General features: G+C 35.6%; 1 protein-coding gene across 1 annotated transcript; it reads left to right on the top strand.

The window, feature by feature from the left end:
- Nucleotides 1-9,734: 9,734 nt before the first annotated feature.
- On the top strand, nt 9,735-12,059 carry LOC114124817 (uncharacterized). The gene is made up of 2 exons (XM_050209941.1): nt 9,735-11,030; nt 11,301-12,059. The coding sequence occupies exons 1-2, from the start codon at nt 9,735-9,737 to the stop codon at nt 12,057-12,059; spliced, it is 2,055 nt and encodes a 684-aa protein (XP_050065898.1).
- Nucleotides 12,060-12,741: the final 682 nt, after the last annotated feature.

Below are 12,741 nucleotides of genomic sequence, written 5' to 3'. Positions count from 1 at the left end.
AGCGTCTAACGCTCCATGGTCACTGACGCGGGGGGCCCCTCAGCTTCCGCATCACGAGTTTATACGGCTTCCCAAAAGGGTCGCTATCTACTGATGAAATAAGCTCCGTCCAGCATGATTTCTTGCTCATTTGGATGGCGGATTTGAGCTACTTCTTTGCCTCGCGGAATGCATCGTTGGTCCTCGTGAGTTCAGCATTGGCGCGCTCGTTGTCGAATTCAGCATCCCCCGCTGGCGTAGGCGAGTTATGCGAGCCACCATTCGCACTTTCACCCATTCAACACATTCAGAGCGGAGGGAATCGATTTCTACAGTCCACCAGTGTACCGGAAGCTTTCCGGTTTGGAGGCTCGGCGCACGGGGAGGGCAAAATTGCATGGAGTCATCACCCTCGACCGAAAAGAAAAGCTCCCGAGTCTGCGTCTTGCTCATCCAGGGGGGTGCCTCCGTCAAGACATTCAGCGAGCAAGAAGCCAGTGAGGAGTGAGTTGCTGTCAATCCTGCCAGAGGTATCCCAGCCGCTGGGGACCTGCGGGCAGCTTGTTGTGGTGCCGACTGAATTTAGCATCAGGGAGAAGCGTATGTAGTGATGGTCGCTGAAGTTAAACACTGACTCTAGCACTCTCCAGTTGACAACGCGACTGGCCAGAGAATCCGACGCTGCTGTGATGTCTACTATCGATCCGGCAAAGGTGGGGGTTGAGCCTATGTTCATGACAGCAAGGTCAAGAGACTCAATCAGTAAGCACAGTTCCTCGCCTCTTCTATTTTCAACCCAGTCACTCCAGGTGGCTGATCTGCTGTTGAAGTCTCCAGCAACTACGATGGGGACACCCACCCGCTGGGCGGATCGGATGCTGCCCTCTAATCGATGGAGCATGTCGCAGAATTCTTCAAGCGGCCGGTTGGGGGAAGCGTAGCAGCAGTATACCTGCACCCCGTTAAGGCGAGCTGAGACGAACTCTGGGTCTCGTATTACGTTACCTATGGTCACCGCATTATTCGGGATATAAATGGCGGCCCTGCTGGATCCTGCATTGGCGATCCAGGCCGTGGAGTGGCATCCGCTTTATGATGATCGCTTAAGAACGCGATATCGATTCTCTCCTCAACCATGTACTGTGTGAGCAGGTCTTGTGCCGCACGGCAGTGGTTGAGATTGCATTGGACAAAGCTTAGGCCTGTCATTGTAGATTAGTCAGCTGCGGACCTGGCGACTCCTCCAGCCGTTGAGTATTCCCCCGCTGGGATACTGTCGGCTTCTGCTGGCTCTGTTGTCGTGCACTATCTGTCTGCTGTCTCCGCGAGAGTTGCATGCAGTCCCTCGCGAGATGGTCCTCATCTCGGCACCTGTGACAGCTTTGCATCATTGCGGCATTCAGCGGCGAGATGATCTCTTCCTTGGCAACGGTGGACTGGTTTTTTTCTATCCACTTGACTCTGCATTTGTCCATCCTATGACAACTACCTCTGTTTCCACCAGCTGAATCGCGTCCTTGAAAGGCAGGGTTAGGCTGGCCACGTACTCACCCCGGCCACCAGCGTTCCTCTGGATTCTAACGTCTCCGGCTGCGACCCCGGTGATTTCGGCCCGCACGAGTCCTTCTAGGACCTTTCGACCTCCACCATTCTGGGATGCCCAGTAACAGGACGGGAGTCCGGGGTTCGGGTAGTCTGGCCCCAATTACTGACCGGATCTTATTTGCCAGAAGAAAGCCTTCCTCGATACCATCGACCTCTAATAGTATACCGCCCGCTCTCGTCTTCTCGTTGTCATTGACGCCGAGTGATGCGAGGTTGATTGAGCTGGACACTTTCCTCATCGCAGCGATAGTGAACCGTTGTCGACTGGGCGGTCGATGATGACCGCCGCCGTTTTTGGGACCTTCGCTGCAGTCAGCCAAGTGTTTCAGCTGTCGTGGGTTGCTCCTTTTTTTGGGGAAGATCTTCCTTCTTTGACTTCCTGGTCCTTTTCGCCACCTGACTCCAGTAGGCTGCTGCTGTTGGTCCTGATCCGCTTCCTGACTTGGCTGCTCCGACTAACCCGATGTTGTTGTTGCTGCTGCTGCTCCTGTTCCTTGCTGGGCCAATTCTTCTTTTCCTTCTTCCTCGTAGCCTGTTGCCTCAGTCGCTGCTCAGGTTGTGGCTGCTGCCGGGGCTGGTGCTGTTGAGGCTGCTGCTGCTTCCGCTTCTCGCCTTACAGCGGGGCTTTGTAAGAGGTGGCTCGCAGGCAGGGGCGTCTGTGTTGGTGGTGGCGTCCTGGTCGCCACGCCTCTCCGCTTATGCTCTCCGTTGGCCTGGGGGGGGCAAAGCCCTAAAGACTTCAGCAGGTGTATGCTGTGACTTACAGCCTTTACTCTGGTGCCCGTACTGGGCGTGCTGTTAGGTTAGGATGTATTGCGTCAAAACCACGTTTGAATTTGATAGGGTTAGTAGTATACATTTGTATGTTCTGCGCACTTTTGACTGCGGAGATTGCAAATTTTTAAGGTGGATTTTCCCCTCAAACTTTTTTTTTCTCCGCTGTACCAGTAAGAAAACACTGATTTTCAAAAACCATAATGTATGTTCTGCGCACTTTTGACTGCGGAGATTGTAAAATTTTAAGGGGGATTTTCCCCTCAAACTTTTTTTTTCTCCGCTGTACTAGTAAAAAACACTGATTTAAAAAAATTTAAAACCAATTATTTTTTCCCCTGTTACAAATAAAGTTTAAACAGTGTATACACTATTTATTTCCCGTGTAACACAGACGGAGTATTCCGCTACAACCAATAAATTTTTTTCTATGTTACACATAAAGTTTAAGCAGTGTATATACACACTTCATAATTATATTTTTTAGTCATGTTTTTTTTTAAAAAAAAAAAAATAATACGTTTTGGTTCAAAATAAAAAAAAAATATATTTATATGTATTGTCTCATTATTCTAAACTAATTTTAAATTGATTAAACTAGTTTTCTTACTTCCCAAGTAAAAGGTACATATTCTACAATGCGATCATGAATTAATAAACAATAAGCAGTTACACCTGAAAGAGATTCTGATGCTTCAATTTCTAATTGAACATCTACTGATGAAGCTGTAGCTGAATCATTCTGTTTTGACGTATCGATAACAATAATTGGAGCTTGCGTTAGAAATGTAGATGGGCTTAATATCGGGTTCCGAATACTTTTTTCATAGTACGATTCTTGAAACGATGTATACATATCATATAATAAGGTAAAATTATTTTTAGCAAAATCCAAATTTAAATTATCATAAGGATATGCTATTGAGTTTAAAAATACTTTTACATTAGTTATATTACAATGATCGAATACGCCACAATCTTTTTCTAACGAATTTTTACGTCCCTTTTGTAATCCGATTATAATGAATCGAGGTTTTTCTAATTTTGAAGCAGTTTTTAGGTTCCATACAACTTTTTGTGGTTCCGAGTTCAGGATATTCAAAAGTTTCAAAAGATCTGAACGGGATAAACAAACTTTTTTCTTTTTCAATAAGTTTTAATAATTTTAACCTTTCTTCATCATCAACAGTAATATGTGGAACCTTCCAAACTATTTTTTTCAAAACAACTTTTCCAGAATTTGTACTTCCACTAGTAATTACTTTTAGAGCGTTTAAATCGCTATGACTTCGAGTTAATATTAGTTCTAATCTAGAATTAACTAATATCTTTTTAAAGTCTTCAAATAGACCTAACCAATATTTTAACGGAATGCATGCACTAAATTCTCCATTACTATTTGCTGGGTTTGAACTATTTTTAAATATCCAACCAGCATTTTCATAACAATTATAATTATCAGGTGTACCTGATAGATAACCTTTTAACGAACTGGTAATACCAAGTACACGTGTACTATCTACTTCTATTCCATTGATTTCAAGTCGTATTTGTTCAAAGAGATAGGAAAAACCGTTATTAGTAAGTTTTACTTTTCCAGCATCTGATACTTGACCTTCTAAATATATAAAGCTTTCATTCAGATACGGATAAATGTTTGTTGGTTGATTGATATACGTATTTCGTCATTATTATTAAATGAAGTTGTATACGGTGTATATGAATGATATTCGATTTTCGTAATTTTAGAATCGGTTTCAAACGGTGAACTTATATCTAAAATATCACTTTCTGGCATTCTGCTTTAATTTATAACCTAAAGCCTTTAAAATGTTTTATTTTTCGTTGTTTTTTTTTACTTTATTCGATGTTACCGGTAACGCTTTAGTTATATGACTAGCAACATTTATCTTTTGTAATGGGCTTATATTAAATTTTAATCCCATCTTAAGATCCGTAACGTTTAATATGTAGATCGATTACTAATTTTTCACCTAAATTGTTTATTGGATTATGATCTTGATCAACTAATTGTATAGTTATTAAATCGATATTTATTTTATTTAATTTATAATATATTAGGTTAGTTGGAGATTGAATCAGCTTCGCCCCTATGTTCTCAGTAGGAGAAAACTCATAAATTGAATGACTTGGCATGTGGTTGTTGAATGAACCTTGAGCTATATTGCACATTACTTTTATTGAATTAACACTGTTTAAATTTACCACTTTCTTTGAACGATGACCATCAATGTATTGCAAGTGTGGTCATAAATTTTTTTTTTCAAATCCCAATAAAGGTCCTATACTGTTTGCTACGTTAAAACGTATTGTTGCATTACTGAATATGGTTGTCCTAAAATCTACTTGATCAATCCCGATATAAAAAGTTATTTTCTCTGTTAGTTTTATTCCAATGTATTCGTTAACATTATAAAAGTCATCTATTTGCGTTAAAATTTGATTTTTAATATCCTTAATACCGTAACACCCCTTTTTCAGTGTGATAAAACAGGTTGGAAATTTATTATTATTTAGTAAACGATCGGGGTTTTCTAAATGTATTTCAAACTGGTTATTAGTTTCATTTATGTTTGGAAATGTATTATATGTTTGTAAATTTAACAAAGCAATTCCGAGTCATCGTACACATCAATTGCTGGAAAATAATGTACAGATAATGTAGTTGTATTACCAGTTAAACTTAATGTAATTGATTCATACATTGTAAAAATTCAAGACATAAATGTCCACAATTAAATGAATTAAAATCTTGATAATTTGAATAGTTATATATAATCGTGTTTCCTTTGAAATAGTTTTGTAATTCAATTGGTGGAGGTAAATCACCGAAGCTATCAAAATATACAACCTTATCTTTAATTTTGTAAAACGCTACCCAATGACTTCCATCACCTGAAGATACGTCTAAGTTTAATATACCACATTCAATTGTTCGTGGTTTTTTAGGTTAGTCATCTCGTGAAAAGACTCCTCGGAAATGATTGATATTAAACTTTGCAATGTATTTTATAATGTCTCTAGATGTGAGTGGTCTGTCAGGTAACGTTTTTATCAGTTTTTTTTCCTTGATCCATTATTGATTAAATTCAATCCGCTACCTTTCTTTTTTTCGAATTTTGAATTGCATTATAAACACTAGCACTCCCAGACATTAAACTACCGAGAGCTGATAACCCTGCGAAAATAGGAATTAGAGGAATCGCACCTCCTGTCTGACCTGGTGTTAAAATCAATCTTTTACCATTAGGATTTTTCTTAACCTTTCCTTTTTTTGCAGCTAGTGTGTTCTCTTTTTTATTTTTTTATTACTTTTATGTTTACCTTTATAACTCATACCTATTTTCTGTTTAACCTTCATCATACTTTATTTCAGTATTTATAAAGAAGTTTATAAAACCTTCACCAGTCTTATCTGATTTCTACTTACAGGGTGAGCACACTATCTTCACTGGTTATAAATTTAAAAGATCCAGAGTATTTATAAGAAAAAAAAATGGATTTGATTGAACAGAAAGATAAATTAGATATTTCGAACGTTGATACTCAATAATAAAAAAAACGTCAAGATATGGACCGTTATTACCTGATACTATACGTGCTATTATAGTCGGTCCTAGTGGTTCAGGTAAAACTCATGAAAACGGAATAAGATTTGAAAATATTTATTTATACTCAAAAACTTCTAATCAAGAAAAATATGTTTTATTAAAAAAAATAATAGATGATATAAAAGGTGCTAACATTTTTATATTTTCAGACGCTGATAAAGTTATAAAACCGAATTTAACTAAAAAGATTTCTGTAATAATTTTCGATGATGTTTTATGTGGTCCGCAGTCGATAATAAGAGAATATTTCGGAATGTGTATACATTCAGGTGCTAGCTCTGTATTCTATTTAGCACAAACATATTCTAAAATTCCGAAGCAACTGGTAAGAGATAATTCAAATTTATTAATAATTCTAAAACAGGATGATACAAATTTAAAACATAGATTCAATGATCATTCATCAGCAGATATGGATTTCTCAGAATTTCGGAAAATTTCTCATTTCTTCTGGAATCATAGTGATTACGGATTTATGGTTATTGATAAAACACGTGAAATGAATGAAGGTAGATATAGATGTGGTTTTCATACTTTTATTAAAAAAAAAAGTATATAAATATAGTTGTAATATAGACAAAATCTACATAGTATTATCTTTAGTTGAAGGAAACAGATATATTAAGTTCATTATTTTCAATGAATAAAGATAAAGTTTTGTTAAAAAATTTGATATTATCAAAAAAAAATATCAAACGTAAAATAATGAACATGAAGCGTGGTGTTATAGATTCTGATAACTATTTTCGCGAAACATTTATACCTTTACTCAAACCATTGACTTCAATTCCAGAAAAAAACACTTCATTTATTTCTGACACTACTAAAAAAAAAAAATACCTTGATCACTAGTGATGGAGATAGCGAAAACGAATCAAATTCATCGTTCGATAATTTTTTAATTTCTAATCCTAAATTACAACGGTATGATAAATCGTTTGGCATGCATTATGATTCGGTTAATGATCAACTTAAAATATCAGATATTCCTGTCACTTTTGATCATGGTAACTTACGCTTGCTTGATAGTTACTACCCTTGGACTAAAGGACTTTGGTCTTTATTATGTGAGAAAGTACCAAAAAATATGACGATAGAAGATATGGAATCATATTATAATATTCTAAAAAACAATTAAAGTTTATTTAAAGGCAGACGGGAAACCTAAAACCTCAAGATATTTCAAACGTTGTAAAACCGTTATATGGTCGAATGAAAATTGATGAAAAACAATTAAATGAGGAAGTATTGAAAATAAATAACACAAAAGTTAAAACTCCTTCTCAATTAAAATTAAAAGAATTTGATAACTTTTTATCTAGCTCAGGCGCAAAACGAAGAAACATTATTAATGATACAGCCATATCAAATGAACCATTTGATTTTTCTTCTTCAGTGATTAGTTCTAAATTTGAAGAACCTCCAACTGATCAGCTATTTAAATTTAGTTTATCACCGTCAGTTAAGAAAGGATCTGGTTTATATAAAGATGTAATACCTCATACACAATTAGTGTATTATGATGATCCAAATGAATTAGTTGTTAGATTAAATCTTTTAACATCGTCCCAAAATGCTGGTAATACTGGTGTAAATAATGAAATCATATCTATTATAGAAGAATTACGTGAGAGGAATATTATAGTTTAATGTCTACATTAGAGGGTTTAGCTAATGAGCTACATCGACCTGCAAGAAAAGTATTTCCAAGACGTAGTATAATAACACGATTTAAAGATGACCTTTGGCAAGCTGATTTAATGGATATGCAATCTCATTCTAAACAAAATCTTGTTTTAAGTATATTTTAGTTGTTATAGATACATACACGAAATATGTATGGGTAGAATCATTGAAAAATAAAACAGGAAAAGAATGTACAATAGGTATGTTTAATATATTAAAACAAGCTAATCCAAAATTATTACAAACAGATAATGGTACAGAATTTTATAATAATCAATTTCAACAGTTAATGAAAAAAAATAAAATTAGACATTATAGTACGTATAGCGTTATCAAGTGTTCAATTGGAGAACGTGTTATACAAACTCTAAAAAATAATATATACAAACATTTTACTGCAACAGGTACATGGAATCGGTATAACAAAATATCAAAAATTATTTATAATTATAATCATACAAAACATAGATCAATTAAATGTACACCATATGAAGCTAGAATAAATACAAGTAAAATCAAATCAAATATACAAACAAATAAAACATTATATAAACCAAAATTTAAAATTAATGATAAAGTAAGAATATCAAAATATAAGCATATATTTAGTAAAGGATATACACCGAATTGGACAACAGAAATTTTCACAGTTTCAAAAGTTTTACATACAGAACCAATAACTTATCAGCTAAAGGATGGATCAAACAATATAATTCTAGGTGGTTTTTATGAGCAAGAAATTAAATTGACTGATTTTCGAACACATTTCTAATTGAACGTATTATAAAAAAAGTTAAAGATAAAATGCTTGTTAATGGATGGGTTTTGATTCCAGTCATAATTCATGGATATTATCGAAAGATATTATTAAATAATTTTTTTTTTATATATATTTTACCTTTTTATAAAAATAAAAAACAGTATTAAATTAAATTATTTTAGTTATTCATATAATGTTTTCCTTCACTTTGAACGACACCTACTGATGATAATAATTTAAATTTTAGAAATAATTATTATCACTAGATAGCGTGGAAAAAACATTTAATATCGATTCTCTTAAACATAGTGAATATTAGAATAATTATTTTTTAATTTTAATGTTTGTATGCTAGTGAATTAATCCCATCATTTGTTATAAAACGTTTATCATCGTTACCACTTAGTACAGGCTTATTCATTGTTTTGAATGAACAACATGTTTATTCGATTGAATAAAATTCATGTTTCTACAAGTTTGTTTATTATCAAGAGAGATATGGTTTATGTACGCATTTAATACTTCTATATAATTTTTAAAATACATATTATGTTGATTAATTACATATTTTTTTACACCTTTAGCTTTTTTAACCTCATCGTTGTTTTCAGTCTTGTAAGCATATAATTTCGGTCTTAATGAAAGAAATTCTTTTAAAATTTTTCCTCTCATTTCATCTTTAAAATAACCAGGTTGATTTTTATGATTTTCGCTAAAACAATAATGATCTTTTGGATAGTTTGATGTATCAAAATACGGAAATAAATCATATCTAATATCATCAAAAAAAATAAATATTCGAATATTATATACCAAAGAATCTGTATCCGAGTACAATAATCGTATTTTATTATTGTAGGATTTATATTTTATATTAATCTATTATATTACTATATTTCTGTGTGTTAATTGCGGGTTTTAGTGATCGGCATTATCGATCAATGTGAATCGACCGTCCGTATCTAGACGGTCGGTCGAGCGATATTTTTTTTTATTAATTAATTGTATTGTGTGTGTGTGTGTATGCCGATCGGCCAGACGACCTGCGTACAGCTATTATATATTATTTGTCAGTCTTGAGATACGTGTCGCGATGACCGTTTCTCTATCAATAAAATTAATAAAGGAAAGCATTACGATTTGTCTACTTTTGTATGAACCCCTCTTACAGTTTTCAGAAGTGGGATTAGGAATCGCACGTGTAATAATTTTTTTTTTACTTATGAATGTGAATGTTAATTTAAATGCTTAATTAGTAATTTTGAAAGTACAATAAGTTGATTTAATAAATACGGGAAATGTCGAATACCAATAATACCGTCGGTATGACTACTCGTGCTCGCGCGAATGAAACTAAGAATGATGGCGAACGGAATGAAGGAAATTTGAATGTCATGGGTATTGCACAACGGAACGAAAATGCACAAAGTGTTGTGGTACTAACTGAGGAAAATTCGCAGCACAATGTATTCGCCAATGGAGAGACAATAGGTGAACAAAATAATTCGACAAATGCCTCGCAAAATGGATCGAACGTCGAGAGCGTAAATGCAGTCGATACGAACGCTATGCTCAATACGCTGATGGTGCAAAATAATATGCTCATGGAGTTATTAAAATTGCAACAAAATAAACCACTCAACGATATAACCATTGCTCCGGATTTAAATAAGTCGATACCGGCTTTCAATGGTCTCAACACTGGCTATCAAGCGTTAGACTGGTTACGGACTGTGAACGGAGTTGCCAATTTACATCGGTGGCCCGATAATTTCAAGTTACAATCCGTACGAGCCCACCTAGAAGGTGCAGCCCGACATTGGTATGCGTCACGTGACATCGAAAACTGGCCGGATTTCGAAAGACAATTCCACAAAACATTTGTTGGTACCGTTATGACCGGTGACCGGTGGAAAGAAATGTCCCGTCGTGTTCAAGTTCGAAATGAAAACGTCCACGAGTACTTCCACGAAAAAGTACACCTATGTAAAATGGTTGGAATGTCTTTCCATGAAATGAAGATACAGATTTTGGAAGGCCTATATTCTAAAGATTTGTGCGTCTACTTATTAAGTCGTAATCACAAAGACGAAGACGAATTGTTAAGCGACGTAGTCGAATATGGGCGCTTGGATGCGTCACGTTCGAGTCGCATTCGTCATACAAATATCGACAATAAGGAAAAAGACACGCAAAAAGCAGGTGTAACCCGATCAACTATGGTAGCTATGCCGAAGAAGGATCAAACAAAAACTGCAACAACCGGAGCACTAACTATTCGCTCATGTTATAATTGTGGGTCGAAAGACCACATTTCGCCGCAATGTCCAAAGCCGAGAAGGGAGAAGGGCGCGTGCTACGAATGCGCGGCGACGGATCATCAAATAGGAGCCTGTCCAACACGTAAAAAACGGTTCGGTGATGACGGAAAACCGGGGTCGGCTGGTCTGATGAATATTGACGTGGAGAGCGACAGTGGGCCAACAGACGAGTACCCGTTGCCATATGAAGTTCGATGCGAATACAATGTACCAGTGGAGGAAGAGGAGGAGTGTCATGTCAGCTTCAACGCGGTGGTCGACACAGGAAGTCCGGTAAGTCTACTTAAACGCGAGTTTGTACCGAATAATAATTGTGTACTTAAGTCCGCGGACGGTTGTAATTTTTCGGGAATTAATGGCGCGAAAGTCGATGTATTAGGTATTTTTGAAACAAAATTATTGGTAAATAATAATATGATGAAGATTACGTTTTATATTGTACCAAACAATACTATGAGCGCAAGTGCGATTTTAGGAAGAGACCTTTTAACAAAACCGGGATATAAAATCGAGTTTATAAATAATGAGGTAAACATAATTAAGGTGAATGAGAATGAGACCGTGAAAGAAACAGTTGATAATTGGAACGAAATATTATGCATTGATTTTAACTCAGATATAAACGTGCGTACAGATACAGTGAACATAAGTCCCAATTTAGACCGTGATGTGTATGATAAATTTATTAAAATTTATAATGATGAATACCTAGCGCGAATAAATGTAGAACCAAATAGTGACGATAATTGCAATTTTGAAATGAAAATAGTATTGAAACACGAACAACCTATATCTTTTAGGCCGAGAAGGTTGTCGTACAGCGAACAAGGTAGTCTGCGTAACATTATCAACGAGTTGTTATCCGAAAATATAATAAGACCGAGTAATAGTCCCTATAGTAGTCCGATTGTATTAGTGAAGAAAAAAAATAAAAGTTTCAGGCTATGTGTTGATTATCGAGAGCTTAACAAAATTACCGTTAAAGATAATTTCCCGGCGCCTTTAATAGATGATCAGTTAGACCGTTTAAAAGGAAAACAAATATTCACTTCGCTAGATTTGAAAAATGGTTTTCATCATGTACGCATGAACGAAGCTTCTATTCCATATACGTCATTTGTCACGCCTGTAGGGCAATATGAATACCTGAGAATGCCGTTTGGGTTGTCAAATTCACCTCGGGTTTTTAATCGGTATATTCAATCTATATTTCATGACCTAATTTGTCGGGGGAAACTACTTGTGTATTTGGACGACCTGTTAATAGCAACACAGACTTTTCCTGAACATTTTAAATATTAACTGAGGTTTTCCGTATAGCTGCAAAACACAAGTTACGATTTAATGTCGATAAATGTTCGTTTGGATATTGCGAAGTAGAATACCTAGGATATATAGTAAATAAGCACGGTATACAGGCTAGTACCAAACACGTCGACGCGATGCTTAATTACCCGGTCCCGAAAAACCAAAAACAGGTCAGGCAGTTCTTAGGATTAGCTAGTTATTTTCGACGTTTTATTTGTAATTTTTCGGTAATAGCTAAACCATTATATGACCTTGTAAAGAAAAACGTTGATTTTATTTTCGGTGAGCAAGAACAGGAAGCATTCAAATACTTAAGTTCAATTTTAACAAAGACACCCGTATTAGCTATATATTCACCCACGGCGGAAACGGAGCTACATTGCGATGCGAGTTCGTCCGGTTTTGGGGCAATTTTACTTCAAAAACAGCCCGATAACAAATTTAAACCCGTGTTTTACTTTAGTCAACGCACATCTCCCGTTGAATCAAAATATCACAGTTTCGAGCTAGAATGCCTGGCGGTCGTATATGCGATAAAGCGTTTCCATGTATATCTATACAGTATATCGTTTAAAGTAATGACGGATTGCGATAGTTTTAGATTAACATTAAATAAACAGAACGTAAATACTAGAATTTCCCGGTGGGCTTTATTTTTGCAAAATTACGATTTCAG

The sequence above is a fragment of the Aphis gossypii genome, unplaced genomic scaffold (assembly GCF_020184175.1).
Source record: "Aphis gossypii isolate Hap1 unplaced genomic scaffold, ASM2018417v2 Contig00661, whole genome shotgun sequence".
NCBI classification, from domain to species: Eukaryota; Metazoa; Arthropoda; class Insecta; order Hemiptera; family Aphididae; genus Aphis; species Aphis gossypii.
Note: the sequence above shows the minus strand (reverse complement) of the source record. Positions and strands in the feature narration are given on the sequence as shown.

Bases quoted from the DNA above. Each gene is read 5' to 3' on its own strand.
- LOC114124817 (XM_050209941.1), top strand. From the start codon at position 9,735: ATGTCGAATACCAATAATACCGTCGGTATGACTACTCGTGCTCGCGCG. The intron at 11,031-11,300 runs GTAAGTCTACTT...AACATAATTAAG, and splicing joins TGGTCGACACAGGAAGTCCG to GTGAATGAGAATGAGACCGT.